This window comes from Canis lupus, chromosome 28 (assembly GCF_011100685.1).
Source record: "Canis lupus familiaris isolate Mischka breed German Shepherd chromosome 28, alternate assembly UU_Cfam_GSD_1.0, whole genome shotgun sequence".
Lineage (NCBI taxonomy): Eukaryota > Metazoa > Chordata > Mammalia > Carnivora > Canidae > Canis > Canis lupus.
This window is the reverse complement of record NC_049249.1, coordinates 13,622,529-13,641,412: the sequence shown is the minus strand read 5'-3', so window position 1 is coordinate 13,641,412 and position 18,884 is coordinate 13,622,529. Positions and strand designations below refer to the sequence as shown.

Below are 18,884 nucleotides of genomic sequence, written 5' to 3'. Positions count from 1 at the left end.
CTGGCTTACTGGTAGACAGATAAACCCAATGTGATTTAATTTCCCACCTGTTTACTTCATTTGTCATTTGGGCATTAGTTGTGAGATACTGATTCCCATGCCTCAGATCTGTCAGGGGCCCTTCTCTCTTTTCTAGACTCACCTGCATGGCTAGGTGAGCTACACTGGCCAAAGCAGTACCTGTGACTGCTTCCCTTGTAAGAATCTGAACTCAGGGTAGCCCCGGTAGTGCAGCAGTTTAGCGCCGCCTGCAGCCCAGGGTGTGATCCTGGAGACCTGGGATCGAGTCCCATGTCAGGCTCCCTGCATGGAGCCTGCTTCTCCCTCTGCCTGTGTCTCTGCCTCTCTCTCTCTCTCTCTCTCTCTCTGTCTCTGTCTGTCTCTCTCTCTCTCTCTCTCATGAATAAATAAATAAAATCTTAAAAAAAAATCAGGACACCAGGCTGGGGGCATAGGGGGGGTAGCAGCAGGGATTCAGAGAAGTAGCAGCTCAGCTTAGACCCCTTTACTGCACTTTTTAATTTTTTTTTAAGATTTTACTTATTTATTCATGAGAGACACAGAGAGAAAGAGGCAGAGACATAGGCAGAGAGAAAAGCAGGCTCCCATCGGGGAGCCTGATATGGGACTTGATCCTGGGACTCCAGGATCGTCCTTACTGCTCTCTATTTTAAAGAACAGAAAGTGAAGGGGTGTCTGCATGGCTCAATCAGTTAAGCGTCGAACTCTTGATTTCTGCTCATAATCTTAGGGTTGTGAGATAGAGAGATAGAGTGCCCCCCTCCCCTTTGTTTCAGGCTCTGTGCTTAGCAGGAGTCTGCTTGGGATTCTTTCCTTCTCCCTCTGCCCCTCCCCCCACATGCTGGCTCTGGCATGTGTGAGTTCTCTCTCCCTCTCTCAAATAAATAAATAAATCCTAAAAAAAAAAAAACAGGAAATGAAAAAATACATATACATATACATCTTTCCTCTTACTATGAGACCTCTAACTCCAGGTAGTAACAAGGAGAGACTCAAGACAAATCTGAGAACTAAGAGAGGAAGTTACTGAATAGCTAGAGCTGGAGATCCAGGGAACTGGGAGCAGACAGGGGAGCCCTTGGCTTACCGTGTTCCTTTCTCAGTCGCCCTGACAAGATGGGGAAGCAGGACCCCTATCCCATGTGGGTTCATAACAAGCCCCTCCTCAGAGTGCAGGCTCTTGGTAGCGTGTGTGTGTGTGTGGGGGGGGGTGGTATTGATCATCTTCTCTACCAGTTACTACCACTGCCACTCTTTCTCTGGAAGCGGTAATGTTCTAGTCTGAAAGTACATGCCATCACATATGCAACCACACTATCCTCACGTGCACCAGAATGAGCCAGTTTCCCAACTGTTTCCTCCCACACCAACTTCCAACAGTGCTTCTCATCCCCTGGACCTACTCTGCACAATAATTTGCTCCTCCTGCCAATATGCACGCAGCACCGCTGCTCTGCCCTGCCACAGCCCAATCCTTCCCCAACCTTCTTTCTCCAGGCACCCTGTTTCCCTTCTCCAGGGGCTGCTCCTGCCTGGCCCCATCTCCACTGGATAATTCCCCCTGTGGCCCCTGTATTGAACTGTTGTGTTGTCCATTTCCCTGTGACAAGGGCTCTGGTTACAGAGTTATTGATTGGTTTTCATGCAGACAGATGGGCCCTTCCCAAGCTCCCATCGAAATCCCTGGCTCTATGGGCTGATTGTTGCCTCTCGGGGTGTAGGATTGCACTGGAGACCACCCTCCACGCAACCTCCTTTGCCCAGGTCGTGGACGGTAATAAATGGAGGCAGCCTGAACGATAATAAAAGCAATTGAGTAGGTTACCTGTGCCGACACAAGATTTATGCCTCTTCATATTTGATGTGATGGTTTTATTGACTTCTCAAAATAGTTGGGACACTATTTATTTAGTTAGTTAGGAGGAGTTTCCCTCTCTTTTCTTCTTTGCACCGCCCTCCAAAACCTACCTGGAGTTCTCCTTAGGGACAACCGGGCCTGTCTCTCTCTTCTCTGGAGTTGCCAGCTGAGGTAAGAACCCAGGGCAACCAGCCATTGCTCTCACCTAAAGGCCATTCTCTGGCCTGAAAGCCCACTCGGAACCAACCGACAAGGGAAACAGACGAATACAACTGCTGGCCAGGAAGCCTAAAGTAACTAAAGGAACAAAAACAGCTTTTCAGGAGGACCACGCCAGCACACTTAAGAAATAAGATCAACAGGGATGCATGGGTAGCTTAGTGGTTGAGCACCTGCCTTTGGCTCAGGGCATAATCCTGAGGTCCTGGGATCAAGTCCCACATAAGGCTCCCTGCATGGAGCCTGCTTCTCCCTCTGCCTATGTCTCTGCCTCACTCAGTGTCTCTCATGAATAAATAAATAAATAAAATCTAAAAAAAAAAAAGAAAGAAAGAAAGATCAAAGTTGGACCTATTTCACATGTTAGTCAAATTATGGGTGATCTCAGCAGCGGAGAGCCCTCTCTGGAGAAGGACAGGCTTCCCAGACAGAAACTGGCATATTTGTGGCCCTAGTCTGGTAAGGCCCCGGGCCACAAAAGGCAAGTTCTCTGTCCTTATTTCTCCTACTCCTCTGAGGACATAAGTCTTCTTCTTAGCCCACTAACTTGCCTTGACCCTTTGCCATGAGACCAACAGCCCTGACTACCAAACAGCTACAAGGGTATGGAGATGTGGCAAGTAAAGCTGCCCTTCTGGCTCAGACTCAGGCCAAGCCAGGTTCTAAGAGTCTATGAGTCAAATGTGCAATGTTCTAGAACCTGAATTTCAAAAAAAGAGACACAAACTCCAGCCCTGAACATGTCTTCAGCATTTCCAGTTTTTCTTTTCTTTCTTTTTTTTTCTTTCTGATAGGTCTTCAAATGAACAGCTGGCCCACTACTGTTGCCTCAAAGCCACCAGACCTCTGATGAGGCCTGCAAATGACACAGGATGGAATCCCTGAACAGTGCTGCGGCTGTCCCCTTGAAGCCACTGTTGCCACCGCTAGGAAAATGAACATGCTTACTTAGAGCCAAAGGGGCTGAGAGAGAGTGTGGGTAGCAGGTGATCAGTGAGAAACTGACTCTGGAAGAGTCCACTCTGAAGATCTAAGGGCAGGGAATGCCCTGATCCCAAGAGTGTAGGGCAGGCTGGAAAAGTTAAGAGAGCAATGGCCTTTTTGTCAGCTCATTCCAAGAGAGCACCCTCAGGGGATCCTCCGTAACCCTAGACTCTACCTGGAGTTCGAGCCTGTTCTTTCAAAGGAGCTGTATACTCTGCACAGAGCAACAGCCAAGCCAGAAGACTTTGGCATATAATCAGGAAAATCCTCCCTGCCTAGTCAATTGCTCAGCGATATAATGAGGTGATTTTCTCCCCCTTTGGTAACATGGATCTCGCTCCATCTCTTCCCCCCCTAGGCCATTTCCCACACCAGGTTTCAATCTCAAGTCACCTGTTTATAAACATCCGTCCTCTACAGCGGCAGTGTACAAGCTGAAGAGCTGGCAACTCCATGCTCAGTGATCAGTAACCCAATATTGAGAATGAGTCACATAAATTCCACATGCTAAGCAATCTAGTCAACCCTCTGGATTTTTGACAGTGGTCTCTGGGGGCTGGAGTGGGTTTGGGAGGCCTCTCTGACCTACTCTACTGACTCAGAGAGGTATTTCTCTGAGGATTTGCCAGTGGAGTATGTGGATTGAATGTCTGAGCCTTTATCGCGACAGGATCAGAGAAAACCAAAACCAATTTTAAAGCATGAAAAGCAATTTAGTTTATAACCATAACAGCATATTTCAAGTGCGGCGACAGCATCTGTTTTGAGGAGGAGAAGATTAAAAAAACTCACAATTTGGCTCAGGTGGGTGAGCATGTGTGGACTTCCTGTCTTGCCAATCACCAGACATGCACACACTTACAATGATTATAAAGTACCTAAGACAAATGGGCACCTCACCAACAGTAAGACTCTAAACTCAAGAACCACCAGTGCCCCTATGCACCACACTTTCTGCACAAAGGAAAATCTCCAGGCTCTTCCAATGGTGAGTGAAAATTCACAAAGTTCCTGATACCTCCAACACTGGCAGAAACATCCTGCCTTTATCATGTTTCAGGGTAAAACAACAAATCTCAGATAAACCATTCCCCCTTTAGAGAAAAGCACCTACAAGGATGAAGCTGAGAACATGGGGCCCTACATGCACCCTTCCAGCCCCAACTCAGCAGCACACTGGGAAGCCCTCAGAATTCTTTCCCAGATTTGAACCGTGATAGGCTTCTGTCCCAAAGTGTCATCGAAAACACCCTGTTTACTCCTTGACGACAAAACAAACCAGGAAGCCTAACTGCAGACGCAGGGCTGGCTGCCCAGGCTGCCAGTGGCTTCCCTGTTCTTCTCCTCCCACCCCTCTCCATCTCCAGCAACACCTGCCCACAGATAGCTATTTCTACATGCCCAAAGGAAGCCGCGGTGCCCCTCAGGTGGTAGGGCTCCACGCTGAGCCGATTCTGCAAGCTCTCAGTGCTATCAAGCTGAGGCCATTCTTCTACTCTCAACCCACTCTTTTCCTCCTTGCTCCTCTACTTTCTCCTAGTTCTGGGGAGTGCACCCCAAAGCTTCTGAGCTTGATCCTGGGATCACTTCTACCCTGCTTTCTGGCATGAGCCAGCTGCCCAAAACACCTCAGCCACTGAAGGTATATGTTGGGGAAGAGGGACAGGGTGCTAGATGGGGTCGTAGGCAAGGGATGCTGCCACCAGAAGTGCCTTGATTGCTCCAACCCTCTACCCAAAAGAAAAGCAAATTGCCTTAACTGTGCATGTCTTGGGTTCCTCTAAAGGCCTGCAAATCCTATCACTGACAACAAGCATTTCTCTTGAACGTCCCCCAGTACACCAGCACCCAGTCCCAGCAACATCGCTCCTCAGCAGGCTGCTCTCCGCCCAAGATCTCTGTTCCAACTCACTCCCAGGACCAGCAGACAGCCAAAGGGCTGAGTCTCCAGATAACTCAGAAAACAAATGCTTTGTCCCCAGCCCTTCCCAAAAGGCCAGTCCTGCCCTAGCCCCAAAGCTTCCCCAGTCTGCTCTGGCTTTTAAATGCAAAGGACACATTCCTCTCCCAAACCACCCGGAGTCTTTCTCCAGCTCCTTCTGAAAGTGTCTGAATGTCAAACCGCTATGCTTTCAGTACCTAGCGAGCCAGGCCCAGGGAGCTGGAGGGTTTTCGGAGGGTGTATAATTAGCTGATCAGTATTATGTTACCCTGTTCATAACTGAATAACCATTTTAATACAGATGGCACACACTGGGATAATTTCTGGGGTCGCCTCGCAGTACGTTACAGCACGAGTGTGGCAGAGGGAATCTTCTTTAGCCAAGGTACATTCTACCAGCTAATTTTACCTGCTGTTTTCAGGATGATTTGGGATAATTCCATATCATTTGCAAAATATTAAAAAAAAACTTGATACGTGATGCCAGTTTCAGCAAAAGGCACTATCCAAATTATTAGTTGTCCTGATAATGAGTCTATGAAGAGTACAAAGAATAACAAGGGTATGAAACCCTCAGCCTTCTTCTCATTTGGGAATCTGCCTTAAAATGGGGGACAGGGGTTGAAAGGCTGGCCAAGCTGTCTGGAACTTGTACAGGGTCTCTGTTGATGTCAGACTGTACAGTTCTGTGATGTTGAAGCCATCCTGGGTTCTTGCATCCAATTGCTGTTTGTATGTGTTGTGCCCAACACAGCCCCATTTGCACACTGGTGTGGTATACATACATGGAGTGTGCATGTATACTTTCCCAGAGAGCATGCTGGAGTAACTTGGGGACTGGGAGACTATCTTGCACAATTATATGTCGAGCTGACTCCAGCCTATGCCATCCTCATGTCACTGAGCCTTTCATCCATGCAGACTTTTCCCCTGGCCCTAAGCATCCTAAAGTTGAACCTCGAGGTCCAGGGCTCTCCCTGCCTGCCTGGTGTCCCACTCCTTGTCCAGTTTCTCTACTTCCTGCCAATTGCCGGCTGGTGGTTGGCGACTGCTCTGCAGGCCTGGATCCCCGTGCATGTAGACCGGAAATTTGTGCTGAGCTGCCTAGCAAGGACAGGGCTCCTGGGATGCAAGCTTTGTGGGAGTTGGTGGGGAGGGTGGGGAAGCCAGGATAGGCGGCTGCCCCTGGGGAAGGGAGCATGCCTTTAGAAAGGGAAGTCTGTTTGGAAGCGATGAATAGACACTGGTCATTTTAAAGGCTGCGGGCTGTGATTGTCTCTAGATACTGAGGCACGTAATCTTGGAGTCTTAATTACCACAAACACTTGGATTCATTTCCAGGACGCCGGCGGGAGAAGCCTGGCAGGAATACCCAGCCGTGAGCTGGAGACCGCTCTGTCTGTCTGTCTATCTCTCTGCCTCCCAGGTCCCCTCTCCCTGCCCAAAGGACTCTGGGGGCTGAGAGCCTGGAGGCAGGGCAGAGGCTGGAGAAAGAACAGACCTCAAACTGGGAGATACCCTGATAGGCAGGAGCTGGGAGTTGGAGTGCTGCCCTATAGTCCCGGGTGGCTTGCTCACCTGTTGATGGAAGAGACGCTGGGCACTGTGTCATTGTCGCAGATGCCCTCAGCCAGGAGCCGGTCTCGGATCTCCCAGGCGAACATAGTTGGGTTCTGTCGCTTGTATTCAGCAATCTTGTCCACCACTTTAGGCGTCGCCACTTTGGGCTTGGAGCCTCCGATCACTCCGGGCTTGATGCTGCCGGTCTCATAGTACCTGCGCCGGGAAGGCCGGCGGGGTCAGCGAGAACAGGCCATGGCAGGGGCGGGGAGGCTGCAGGCTCCAGGGCAGTAAAGCCACTCTCCCACCCGAGGCAGGGCAGCTTCGTAGAGGGAAAAGACTCAGCATGGCTGAGCCAGCTTCCGGAGGGTGCTTGGCTAGGGTGAGGGATGGGCTTCAGGATGAGGAGGAGAATGGAGGATGAGAGAGACACTCCCTCCAGGAAGACAGTCATGCCAGGGATTGCAAGCACACCAGTGGGAATACATGCCCCTGGGGGTTTGAAATCCCAGTCTTTCATTAAAGAATAGGAGGAAGAACGCACTTTCAGGCCTCCAGGCCCACCAGGGCTGAGGCACCACCTCCAGCCCTTTCCTACTGAGCACAGAGCCCTGGTGAGAACCAGGAGCAGGACCCTCCTCAACCCTCCCCAGTGCTGACTTTTTTCTCCTCTTGGGGACCCATTTATGCTCCCCACCCTGTTCCTCCAACACCCGCCCCACTGTCTGCATTAACTCTGCTTGAAGAGGAGTCCCTCCCTTTCTGAAGTCTTGTATCTGGCAGCCTGCTCACAAGAACCCCAAGGCTCAAGGCTGGGCAGGAGCTGAATGATCCTGTTCCGCCCTTGTTCCTGGGGTCCTGGCCACCACCTGAGCACCCTGTCCAAAAGGAGCCACTCTCTAGATACCCTCCCACCCCATATCTAGATACCCCTTCTTCCACTGGCGTCCTGGACTTTTAGCCAAGTCCTCGGTCTGGAGACCCAGGGCCATGGGATAAGGAGGCAAGGCGACTCCCAGGGGCAGCTCTGAGGCCCTCACCTGCCCAGGATTTTGCTGACACAGCCGTGGCTGACGCGCAGCTGCCGGGATATGTCGCAGGGCCGCACGCCCTGGTGGGCCAGCTCCACGATGCGCTGCCTCACCACGTCGGGCAGGGGCCGGCCGTTCACAAACACCCCCCCGAGCTGGTTCACACCCCCGTGCCCTGCTGGGGAGAGACAAGAAAAAAACACAACACCCCACACACAGCAGGGACGGGCCATTAGCCATTAGTCAGGGTCCGCAGCCCAGGATGTGCAAAGGGAGCAGGCAGGGCAGAGGGGCCTGATGGGGGACTCTCGGCAGAGCAGCGGTCTGCTGTCTGCGGAGCACCACTCGGCGGGGATTGGGGATTGAAACCCAGGCCGTAGAGACGCGGAAACGCAGACACAGGGCAGAGAGCTGAGAAGAGCTCGGCTCTAAGACCAGTACCTCTCAAGAGAGAAAGTGAGAGAAGGAATGGAGAAGCAGGGTGCGAAGAGGACATAAGGGGGATTAATGCGGGCAGGAAAGAATGTAGGAGAAGGAAAAGAAGGGTGGAGCAGAGAACAGAAGCAGCGTGAAGCGGGATCCCGCCTGAGCCGCAAGCAAGGGGGAGTCGTTGGTGTGTGCTAGCGCTTGGAGGCAGATGATTTTGGGGGGCCTGGGACCGGTTGACTCGGAACAAAAGGGCTCCGAGCACAGAAAGGGGCTAAGTCTCTGACACCCTCCTTTTTGCTCCCTACCTCTTATATCTATTTTTAATCAGAGTTGGAGTGTGCCTACGTCCTTCACTGTGTTTTTGTTTTTGTTTTATTCTGGGTTTTGATGGGGATTTTCCCTTTCCTTTGTTTTCTATCTTTAGATATTTGGGGGTCATATTTCCCACTCGTCTCCCTAGTGTCTAAAGTTCAAAGAAAGCCAGATGGAGGAGGGAAGGCTGAAGACTGCAGGGGCCCGGAGTCTGCTGCGCTCAAAGCCAGGGAGGCAGTGGAAAGCCGCACGGCGCTCTGTTCTGTTCTGCAGCAGCCAGAGAACGCAGGCTGCTGGGGCTCGTCTGCCTGCCGCCTTGAGCCAGGCTTGGGACCCACTGCCTTGCCTAGGTAGCATGGTACAGGTCACCCAGATGGGCTGACGACTCACGGGGCATCCTGTGCTGCCAGCCAGAGCCAGCTCCCATCCCTCTGACCTCCTAGACCTCGGCAGCCTCCCAGGACACTGCGAAGCAAAGGTGTTTGCTCTCCTGACCAGGAGGAGGGCGCTGGGTCTCCAACCTGACTCTAGCGGGGGAGCCCCCCAACCTCGGAGCCCAAGTGGTCACCGGATGCCAGGCCTGAGGACAGTGCACGGCACCCTATTCCCCATGGCCTACAGCAGTCTAGAAATCCTGTACCCAGAGCGATCAACCCGCAGCCGCAGTTACTGAGCAATCCAAGCGCAGAGAGTTCTAGCAGCCAGCCTGACCTGGCCGGCAACCTACAGCCCCCGCACTGCTAGCCTCAGGCGACTTTCGGAGAAAGCGGGAACATCTGCGTTCTGCTCATTTCTTTCCCGTCCCCTTCTAGGGGTACTGAGAGCAAGGGCCGGTATAATCCCTGGGGACAGGCTTCTGATCTGGAGGCTGGGGAAGGCTAGAACCTTTTATTTTTGCCTCTCATTCCGGCTACTCTCCCTACCTCTAGCCCCACTCCTCACCCTCCCCTCCCTCCAAACCCGGACCATCAATAATTTAGGCCCCGGGAGAACTCGCGTTACCCGTATGAAAAGGCGGCAGCTGCGGGCAGATTAAAGATGAATAATTCAGCCTCCCCGGGCTCTGGGCCCGGCCCCCCGGCCCCAATCTAAAGGAAGGGGATGGAAAGGGGGCACGGTAGAAGTCCAGGGCTGGGACCGGGAGCCGCCGCGGAGTCGGGCCTGGAATGCGCCACGGCCGCCGCCAGCGCGGACTCGGGCTGCGGCTGCTTGCTGGCCAGCCCGCCCGCGCCACGGTCTCTCCCTTCCTCCGACCACCTTCAGCTCTCCTTGCTTCCCTTTGGGTTTCAAAGTGACACCCAGTGGGCGGCAGGGACTCGGCAGATGCCCCGCGGAATTGGCCAGAGAAAGGAGCGAGAGCAGAGGCGGCGGGGCAGGGAAGCCGCCGGCTGGGCGGAGGCGGCGAGTCGACCGGGTTCCACTCGCTCCGAGAAAGGAGACAGGATTTCTGGCTCAGCTCGCGGAGACCCGCGGCGGCCCAAGGCCCCTGACTCCGATTACCTGTGCCCGGAAATTATTTAGGAAAATATATTTTATCCCAGGAGTATTTTTTAAAGCCCCTTCCCACTCCCCATAACACTAATTAAATGCTTAGAGAAAAACAGAGCTCTTCCTCCTTGGCTTTCTTGTCCGGAGTACTGATCCAAGCCAGGTCTAAAAAAGTTTCCCTGTGAAAAGTTACAAATCATCCTTAATTATTAATCTACAGAAGAGGAGAAGTTTTTTTATTAGAATCTATTTATCTGGGGGGGGGAAGCCTGCAAAAAAATCTCTGAATTGTTCTCCAAGCTAAAGACATATGATATGAATTAGATAAATTCAAATCTCATTAAAATAATTCCATCTTTTGGTATCTTCTTCATTTTTTCTCCCCTTTGTCTTTCCTCTGTAGCATCCTTTCTGTTTTCTTTTCTTTTCTTCCCCTTTTTTGGATTCCTCTTCCCTTTCTCCCTAGCTTTGGCGTTTGCCTTCCTTTTGTTCTTTCTTCCTTCCTTATTTTTTCCCCTTTGACTACCCACTGGCCAGTGGACCATTTTCACCAGGGAATGGGAGGCCGGCAAGGAGCCTCCAGAACTGCAAACGAAGCTTGATTTCTCCTTGGAACCCCTCTTTGTTTTTAGAGCATCTCCCACGGAGAGGCAGAGAAAGATGACCACCATGTCCTGCCAATCTCAGGGTCCCAACTCAAGGAGAAGGGGAAGGAGAAGGGAAGGAGGTAGGAAAGAAAAGAAGAGGAAGTAATACAAACCACCTCACAAGAAGCCCTGGCTGCGCTGCCAGGGCCTGAAGATGCTGGGAGCTGAGAGTCAGATGGGGGCACCCCACCCCCACACTCTTCTGCCTGATTGTCCTGACACCGAAGCTGCCCATGCTAGGAGTCTCCTCCTGGACGACCACTCTCTAAGTTTGAGAAAGGTAGAGATGAATGGAGGGTGGGGGAGACACAGAGAGAGAAAGAGAGAGAACAGAGAACACAACACAAACCCCTCAAAACTGCCTGCCAATTATTCTCCCAGCCCAGGGCAAGAGGGTGACAAGGGAGTAGGATGGCTGGAGCGAGGGCCAGGGGCTGTGGAATGATGACCTAAGAAGGAGCAGGTGGAAAGAAGGAAGACAGGTGATGGGCACCAGGGAAGGTAGGAAGGCAGGTAGAGGGAGAAGTATTGGTGACATAAGGCAAAAGAGAGAAACCCGAGGCTTTAGAAACACTGAAGAAGAGAGGGGAACAAGTGGAAAAGGAAGAGCGAACGGGGGGGGGGGGGGGGGGCCTGGAGAAGCCAGTGCGGTCTCCAAAATGGGACCCGATTTCAGGGGCCCCGGGCCGCGCTGGGACGGGACAGGGCGGGAGAGGGTTAGGATGGGGAGCCCCGAGCTGGGACAGGAGCCGGGCGCCGGTACTCACGGTGCATCGCGGAGAAAGGGTCTGCTTTGCAGTGCATATCCATGGGGAGGCAGAGGAGCGGGAGCAGCGCGGCCGCCGCCGCCGTGTCGCCTCTCAAACTCAACTTCAGGACTTGAGGAGAAAAGGGAGGGACGTTGGGGAGGGGGGGAGGTGAGCGGGAGCCCGGCTGCGGCGGGGCGGGCGGGGGGCGCCGCGCTGTGCTCCCCGCGGGGACGCTTCCCGGGCGGATCGGAGCTTGCAACCTCAGCGACCGCAACTTCCCACCGTCGGGGCGCGGGGCTGGGCGGTCAGCAGAGCGGCCGCAGGGCGGCGGGCCGAGCCGGGGGGATCTGGGGGCGCATGGCGTGCGCGGCGGCTCAGGCCAGGGCTGAGGCTGGGCGGGGGAGGCGGCTCGCTCCGCTCCCCGGGATCCCGGGCATCCGAGAGGCGGCGGTCTGGGAGGGCGAGGAGCGGGGACGGCCCGAGGGCGCCGGGCGGGGAGCCGGGCCGCTCCAAGTGCCCGTGAGTTGGCGAAGTTGGCAGAGAAGTAGCAATCCTCGGGATGTCCGAGCGGGCGCCTCCGGGAGGGGAGAGCGTGAGCCGGGCCCCCGCCCCCGGAAAAGGCAGGCGCACGCCGCCGCGGCCGAAGGGCCGGGAGGGAGGGAGGGAGGGAGGGAGCCGAGCAGCGCCGGCAGCACTGGGCTGGCCCCAGGTGGGTTGCGGCTGCGAGAAGACTCGGCCGGAGACTGGAGCCTCGGCTCCCGGTGTGTGTCTCTCTAAAAGCTGCAAAGCCCCCTCCAGACCCCCTCCCCCTCCCCGCGCTGGGAGATGGATGACTTGTCAGACAAAGGCAATAGATTCCACCACTCTGTGATTCGCCAGCGCCGGAGCCCCGAGCTTCGGCGAGGAGGGCCCCGCGCCTGTCACTCCGGTGCCGGAGAGGGGAGGAGAGGGGAGGAGGGAACAGGAGGGAGGGAGGGAGGGAGCGGCGGGCGAAGGGAGAGAGAGAGAGGGAGGGAGGGAGGGAGGGAGGGAGGGAGGGAGGGAGGGGAGCGGGCCAGGGGGAGGGGAAAGGGGAGCCCGGGATTAAAACTACACAGAGAAACGAAACTCGCCGATAAGATAAACGTTAGATAAGGATAAAGAGCGGCCAGTCTAATGAATATTCAGGCAACGACGGAGTGCCGCGGAGCGCCGCTCTCCGAAGCCAGGCTCCCAGTCCCAACTCACCCAGCCCTGCCATCCGCCGGCCAGTGCCCGCGTGGGCCACGCGGCCCCAAGCCCGGTCCGCATCCCTAGTCTTAACCCCCCTCCTCTCAGCCCTGAGTTCCCTTCCGTTCCTTCCTGATTCTTCCTTCCTCTCTCTGGTCCTTCCCTTTCGCCTTTCCCTCCTGAGGTACCTCCCCACCCACGCACCCCCCAATTCTCATTCCGGGGCAAAGTGCCCGGCAGTTTGTCCTCTCTCATCCCACGCGCGGCTGCGCGGAGGGCTTCCCTCTTCTCCTTGGCCATCCGGCTCTGGGCAGCCCAGAACGCTCGGTTTAGGATGGAGCTGGAGACTTCCAGCGAGGACCCACCTGCCTCGGTGGGACCCAGCGGACGGTGGGAGAGCCCGGGGACTTGGCTTCTGGGCCTTCGGATGGCCTGGGAGAAGGGCTTGGGGAAGGAGACAGTGCAGAGCGACTGGTCGCTGGCGGCAGAGGACGCGGGAGACGAGGTTTGCACTCCCGGCTGGGGAGAAGAGGCTGCGAACGAGGCTGAGCGCCGCCCGCTGCCAGCTCGGCGGCTCCGGAGCTAGCGCAGGAGGCGCAGCGCGCTCGGCCCGGCCCCGCTCCTGCCAGAGCCTCTGGCCCAGCCTCCGCAGCCCTCGTCCGCACTCGCTCGGGTCCGCTCATACGCACCAGGCAGGAGAAGCCCTTTGTCTCCTAACTGGTTAAGTACAGAATATCCGGGAGATCTTTATGAAATATTTTCCCTCGTCTCATAAATCATCTTGGCACTTCAGCTGATGTTTTAACTCTCTCTCCCCTCCTTCGCTCCCTCCCCCCGCTTCCCTGGGTCTGCGAAAGGGCGGCTCAGGGAAGCCCCGCGCTCCGCTCTGGTTGCCCAGTCTCCAGGCGCCTCTGGCCTCTGCCTGCAGACCCTGGTGCCCGCGAAAGAGCCGCAGACTCGCGCCGCTGTCCCGCTGGTGGATGCCCAGGCAGCAGCCAGGATGGGGGCCGCCCCTGCCCCACTCAGCCAGGAGGAGACTCCTACTGGGCCTCTTGCACCCGGGTGTTCTGAGTGCCCTTAATCTTCGGGCAGGGATCCAGCCAGGCTCAGTCCCACAGGATTCTGGTCCTCCCACTCCTTATGGGTTTGAGTCGGCTGGAATCCTGACATTTGCCCCCCTTCCTGGAGCCTCCTGAGCCTGATCCGCTTAATCCACCTGCAGAGTAACTTCTGGGAGGGGGTAAAAAAAACCTCCCCGCCAGTCTCCTCCCTCTCAACCTTCGCTCCCGCTTTCCTTGGGCGGCTGGGCTGGTTCCCTTGGGCTGGAAGGTGAAGGCGCAGGGTCCAGCCCCGAAGGTCAGTCTCTTCCTCTAGAGACCTGCAGATGGCGCTCCCGGGTTTGCTTTGGCCTCACAACCCCACGTACACGCACTAACTTCGTGTGGGGAGCTAAAGAAAGGAAAATACAGATCCTCGCAGCCTAAAGCGAAAGGCTCCCAGGCCTAGGAGAAAGCGGCTCTCAGGTGGTATTACCTGGTACAGCCTTGGGCTTCCTTCAGGAAGGTAATTAACCAAGACTGAGGTGGAAACAGGGTGATAGAGGAAGGATCCTTACTGAGAGGAGCTCAGAAATGAAGGAGCCCTTTGCCCCAGGTCTCCCCATATTGGTCCAGGAAGTTAATAAGTCTTGGGGAGTCTGAACTATTGGAGGAATAAGACTGCCCAGAACACCCCCCACACCTCCACACACACATAGACTCACAGATTTTTCTAGAACCAGCTAGACATATCTCTGTGTTACACGTACTATGAAGAGATGTGGATGCAGACAACAGGCATTATCAAGTATTGGGCAAGAGGGATTTCACATTTTGTGAAAGGGAACTTCTGGGGACTTGATACACAAAGTGTGCTGGAAGTTATACTTACACATCTATCTTTCCCATGTACCCCCTGAGGAGAGAAGACTCTCCCATGATAGTCCAATTCCCAGGTAGCCTCTGAGATTCCAGAATCACTCCCACCCCACCCACCTCCAGTTTCTGGGACCCCTTTCCCAGCACTGCGCTAGCTGGACATTCACCCTCCCACTAAGCCAGCCCCTGGCAGCTCTCCTCAACTCCAGCCCATTCCCCAGTCTAGAAAGTTAAAGAGCAATGATCCCTGATGATTAGAAACATTTTGGCCAAGGCTGTGCCTTCTCCTATGGCTCCAGGGCTGGCCTACAGATTTTTCTCCAGACGCTGGCCTCTCCCTCTTGATGCTCCCTTTCCTGTTCTTCCTTTTCTTCTATACAATCTAGTAGAGGAGAAAAAAGCAAGAAAGGGGAAAAGGGAAGAAGAAAGTAGAGGAAACAGGAAAAGAAAGAGAAAGAAAGAAAACAACCCAACCCCAAACACAACCCGGGCTCCGACCTGTCAGGGTTGGTTGCTTTTCCCGTCTGCCTCTAAATGAACCTTTTCTCTCTGGTGTTTTCAAAGCGGCCCTTCCACCCCCCAACCTAGGGGCATTTACACTTCAAACAAGGCGCCCGCCTCCCTGCGGAAATTTAAAGGCAAATAAACTTTTGGGGAGTTGCTCTGATACCCATCTCGGGATTTGCTTCATTAGCCGCCTCTGTGCATCTGATCTGCCCAATAAATCTTCCTTGTGGATCTCCGTTCCTTCGCCGTCTCCGCTCCATTCCCCGCCAGGCTCTCCCGGTGCTCTAGCCCTTGCCTCCCTCCTGGCTGCTGAGCTGCAGCTGGCCTAACTCTTGCGCTGTCCAGGGCTTGCTCTGCCCAGGGCTTGCACTGCCAGGTGTAGGTGTGGGAGAAACAGGGTCCCCGTTGACTTCCTCCCCCACACCCCAAATATACACATACACAGGCATCCCAAGCCAAGCCAAGCCAAGCACGACTAGTGCTCAGAGCTACCAGATGCATTTCTGGGTAGATTGTGCATGAAGTGAAGTGTTCATGTAGACCCTTTCTGCTGCCCCCACTTGTACCAGCTCTCCTCTCCACCCTTCTGCTCCTTTTCCAGTTTCCCCGTTCCCTGGCCCAGAGCTTTCTGTCGGGGTGAGGAAAGGCAGAGGCGTGGCTGCCACTGTACTGCAGGCAGGGCCCAGGCCCAGAACCCAAACTCCAGACCCCCCCCCAACCTCAAACAGTTTGGGGAGGCGCCTGGGAGGTGGGGGCCTGGGGCAGCGAGGGAGCTGTGCTCCTCCCCCTTGGCATGGGGTCCTCTTCCTCCTCGGGCTCCTTCCACCTCCTGGGGAGTGGCAAAGGGAGCCAGGACTGGGCCTCTGAGGGAGGGGATTAGAAATTCCGAAATTAAATGTATCTCCCTAGGAAATGCTCCCCACAGCGCGGACCAAATTAAACGCATTAAAGTTCAGGGGGGAAAAAGCTGTTTAGAACCAAGGGGGGAAAAACTAGTGTGAAGGGAAGAGAAGCAGAAACGGAGGGAAGAGAGGAAGGTAGAGCAGAGTAGCAGCTTTGCAGCCAAGCTTCTTTTCTGAATTAGTGCCAGTTTGGGAAGTCACCACTACTACCACCAGAAAAGAGAAAAAAGCCAAGAGAAAGAAAGTTCACTGACAATCCAAGTGCGGGAAGGCCACAGCCCACTCGCTCTCTGGGTCCTGGCGCACCCTGGGGCCCAACTCTCCGCGACCGGAGCCGAGACAGCCCGCCCAAGCACCGGGCCCCTCTTCAGCTCGGCCAGACCGGCTCCCGCCCAGCCCTCTCCCCTCCTCCTCCCCATTCTCTCCCCGCCCCTCCCCCTTCCTAGCCCTCTGGTCACGTTGGAGGATGGCTTTTTTTTTTTTTTTTTTTTTTTTTTGGAAGAGCTTCTGGTACAATATGGAGCACCATGGGCTGCAATTTCACACTCCACGGCACATTCCCCCTAAAGCTACTTTCTTTTTTTTTTTCATCTAAGACCCCCTAATTTCTGCTTCCTCGCTCCCTCTCTTGCTCCCTCCCTCCCTCCTGCTCTCACTCTTCTTTTCCCGCTTTTGTTCCCAATATTTGGGCTCCCTGCGTGAAGCCCGGGGGGAGGCCGCCTCCCGGCTGGCCCCGCCCGCTCGGTCTGTTGGTCCTGTGGAGGCCGGGCGCACGTGCTGCGCCTTTATCCCCCGCCGGCCCCTCCCCCTTTAACCCGGCTGCTCCACGCCAGAGGTCCCAGCGACCTGCCCGGCCCTTCGCAGCCCCTTTGAGGGTAAACGACAATGCAAGCCACTTGGCCACCAAAGCGGCCTCTTAGCGGCACGGGCCTGCCAGGTGGCTGCCGCCGGTGGGCCACCCGATTGGGGAGCTGAAAAAATAGTCAAACCGGGAGAAACTGGGCTAGTTGGTCTACAGGGTAGGAGTGGAGGGCCCTGTGTAACAGGGCACAAGCCGGAGGGTGGGAGGCCAGAGGCCCACAGAGGCCGAGGTACTCCCAGCTCAGATCTGCAGGCAGCTTGTCCCCCCCCTCCCCAGACACTCCCGGACCTCTGCGCAGCTAAAGGGGCTACTCGCCCCACAACCCAGGAGAAGGGGCCCCAGCCACCACATTCACAGTCCCTTTCCCTCTTTGAGCCTCAGTTTTCTCACCTGTAAAATAGGCATGATTACCTGTCTTGCCTACTCCATGGACCAATGCACTTTGAGAACCAAACATTTCTGTGGTAGATTAAGGAATAAGTGCCCAGTTTTCTGAACCCTTATCCTTCCACAAAGAGGGAAGGAAGGATCCTAGGCTGGTTAGGCAGGGCAAGGGGTGGTGCTTCCATCCGACTTCTATCCTGTAAAGGAAACAAGAGGATTCCTTGCTGCCTCCTTTCCTGTGTTCCTTCCTTTCAGGATTTTTCCCCCTTCTATTGACTATAGGACACCCTGTCCATGTTTACCACTCTGCTCTGTCTTTTCTGCCACTCCATTCTCACTTCTTCCCGCACCCTCGCCCCGCTGTGTCAGCGCAGATGCTAGAGGATCCGTTCAAGTCCTACCCCCTACCCCCCAACAAACAGGTTAATTGTAGCCTCAGGCGCGGTCCCCTTCGGGCCAGTCTGCCAAAACCGTTGGGCGGAGGCTGGCCCGTTCGCAGAGACTCGGGAAAGGAAATCCCGTCCAGTCTGGTTCCAAACAAAGAAAGTTGGTCCTCCCAGGACCTTCAGTCAACCTGCCAAAGCCAGAGCGGGGATGAGACAGTGGGGAGAGGGCCTGATGAAGGGGAGACGTGTTAGGAGGGGAGAGAAGAGGGGAAGAAAGGGGACATGAAAGGAGTACTGGGGGAAAGAAGACACCTGTCTCTGGATGGCCCGAAGAGGCTGGTTCAGGCGAAGCCGAGGTCCCCATCCGGCCAACTACCTCTTCCCTTCCTCCCCAAGCCCGGGTGAGAGAGTGCGAGTGAAGCTGTGCGGGTGGCGAAGTAATGATTAACCCTCTTCTCCGCCAGGCCCCGAGCCCGAAGCCTGACCCGGCTGGGGTGGAGGGATACGGTGCCGGCGAGCGCCGCACCGCCCCGGCGCTCCCCGCCACTCCCCGCCACTCCCCGCCACCGCCACCGCGACGTAGGGGGCTGCGGAGTAAGGGGCAGGTGGTAGCAGGGGGCAGCCGTAAGGGAGCCGAGTGCCGGGCGGAGGGTGGGAAGCGCAACTGCAGATGCCGGGCAGGCCAGCGGGGAGCGAAAGAGCCGCAGCCGACGTCCGCGGAAAGGAAGGGGCCAAACGCGGGCGAGGGCGCGCAGCTCCGCAGCGCTGAGGAAGAGTTGGAGAGGGGCGGGAGCACCCCGGCGGGCCGAGTTTTCCCGGAGTTGCGAGCGAGCCCCAAATCTGCTCCGTCGGATCCATCCGCGGCGCGCCCGCCCTCCCTTCCTCCTCTCCCAGCAGCGGTGTGGATGTGAGGAGCAGGCGGAGAACGCGCCAGAGCCGGGAGCGGGTAAGGCAGGGGGAGCCCCGCCAACCGAACAGGGAAGCGAAGGGCAGGGCCGCCAAGGCGGGGGACAAGCTGCTTGGCGCCGCGAAGTTGCTGGAGACAAAGGACCGGAGCGGAGGGGAGAGGGGGAAACCGGGGAGAGTGGGGCTGGCTGAGACGGGGGAGAACCGAGGCACAGGGGTCTCTCCGGGGACCCGCTGAGGTTTGTCTTACTCCTGCCACCTCCGTCCACCCCAGCCCAGAGCCGGGACGTCTGGGGGCTCACTCCTGCTCGGGTGCCTGGCCCGTGGGCCTGTGGCCTGGGGTCGGGGCGAGGGGTGTTGCTGGGGCTGTGGGGGCCTGAGAGAGAGAGAGAGAGAGAGGAAAGAATGTGTGTGTGCGCGCGCGCGTGTGTTTGTGCGCGCGCGCGCGCGCAGGTTTAGGCAGGCGGGGGTGGGGGTGGGGAGGAGGGAGGGTCTCTGCTGTAGGGTTAGACCCCCCCACCCGCCCCAGGCGGCTGAAAGCCTCCGCCCTCCACCCTCCGTGGTCCAGAGCC

At 55.9% G+C, this 18,884-nt stretch overlaps 1 protein-coding gene across 7 annotated transcripts in view; it reads right to left on the bottom strand.

Moving 5' to 3' along the window:
• Positions 1 to 17,892, bottom strand: part of PAX2 (paired box 2) — an 86,251-nt gene extending 68,359 nt beyond the window's left edge. Inside the window, exons 1-5 of one of the 7 annotated variants that reach the window (XM_038578534.1) lie at positions 17,719 to 17,892; positions 17,048 to 17,217; positions 11,259 to 11,369; positions 7,625 to 7,793; positions 6,603 to 6,800 (exon numbers count right to left, since the gene is read on the bottom strand). In XM_038578534.1, the coding sequence (XP_038434462.1) occupies positions 6,603 to 6,800; positions 7,625 to 7,793; positions 11,259 to 11,369; positions 17,048 to 17,093 (524 nt within the window). In that variant the 5' untranslated portion in view covers positions 17,094 to 17,217; positions 17,719 to 17,892. The remainder of the gene's footprint in view (positions 1 to 6,602; positions 6,801 to 7,624; positions 7,794 to 11,258; positions 11,370 to 17,047; positions 17,218 to 17,718) is intronic. The other 6 variants (XM_038578535.1, XM_038578536.1, XM_038578537.1 and 3 more) reach the window with 6 other exon arrangements.
• Positions 17,893 to 18,884: the final 992 nt, after the last annotated feature.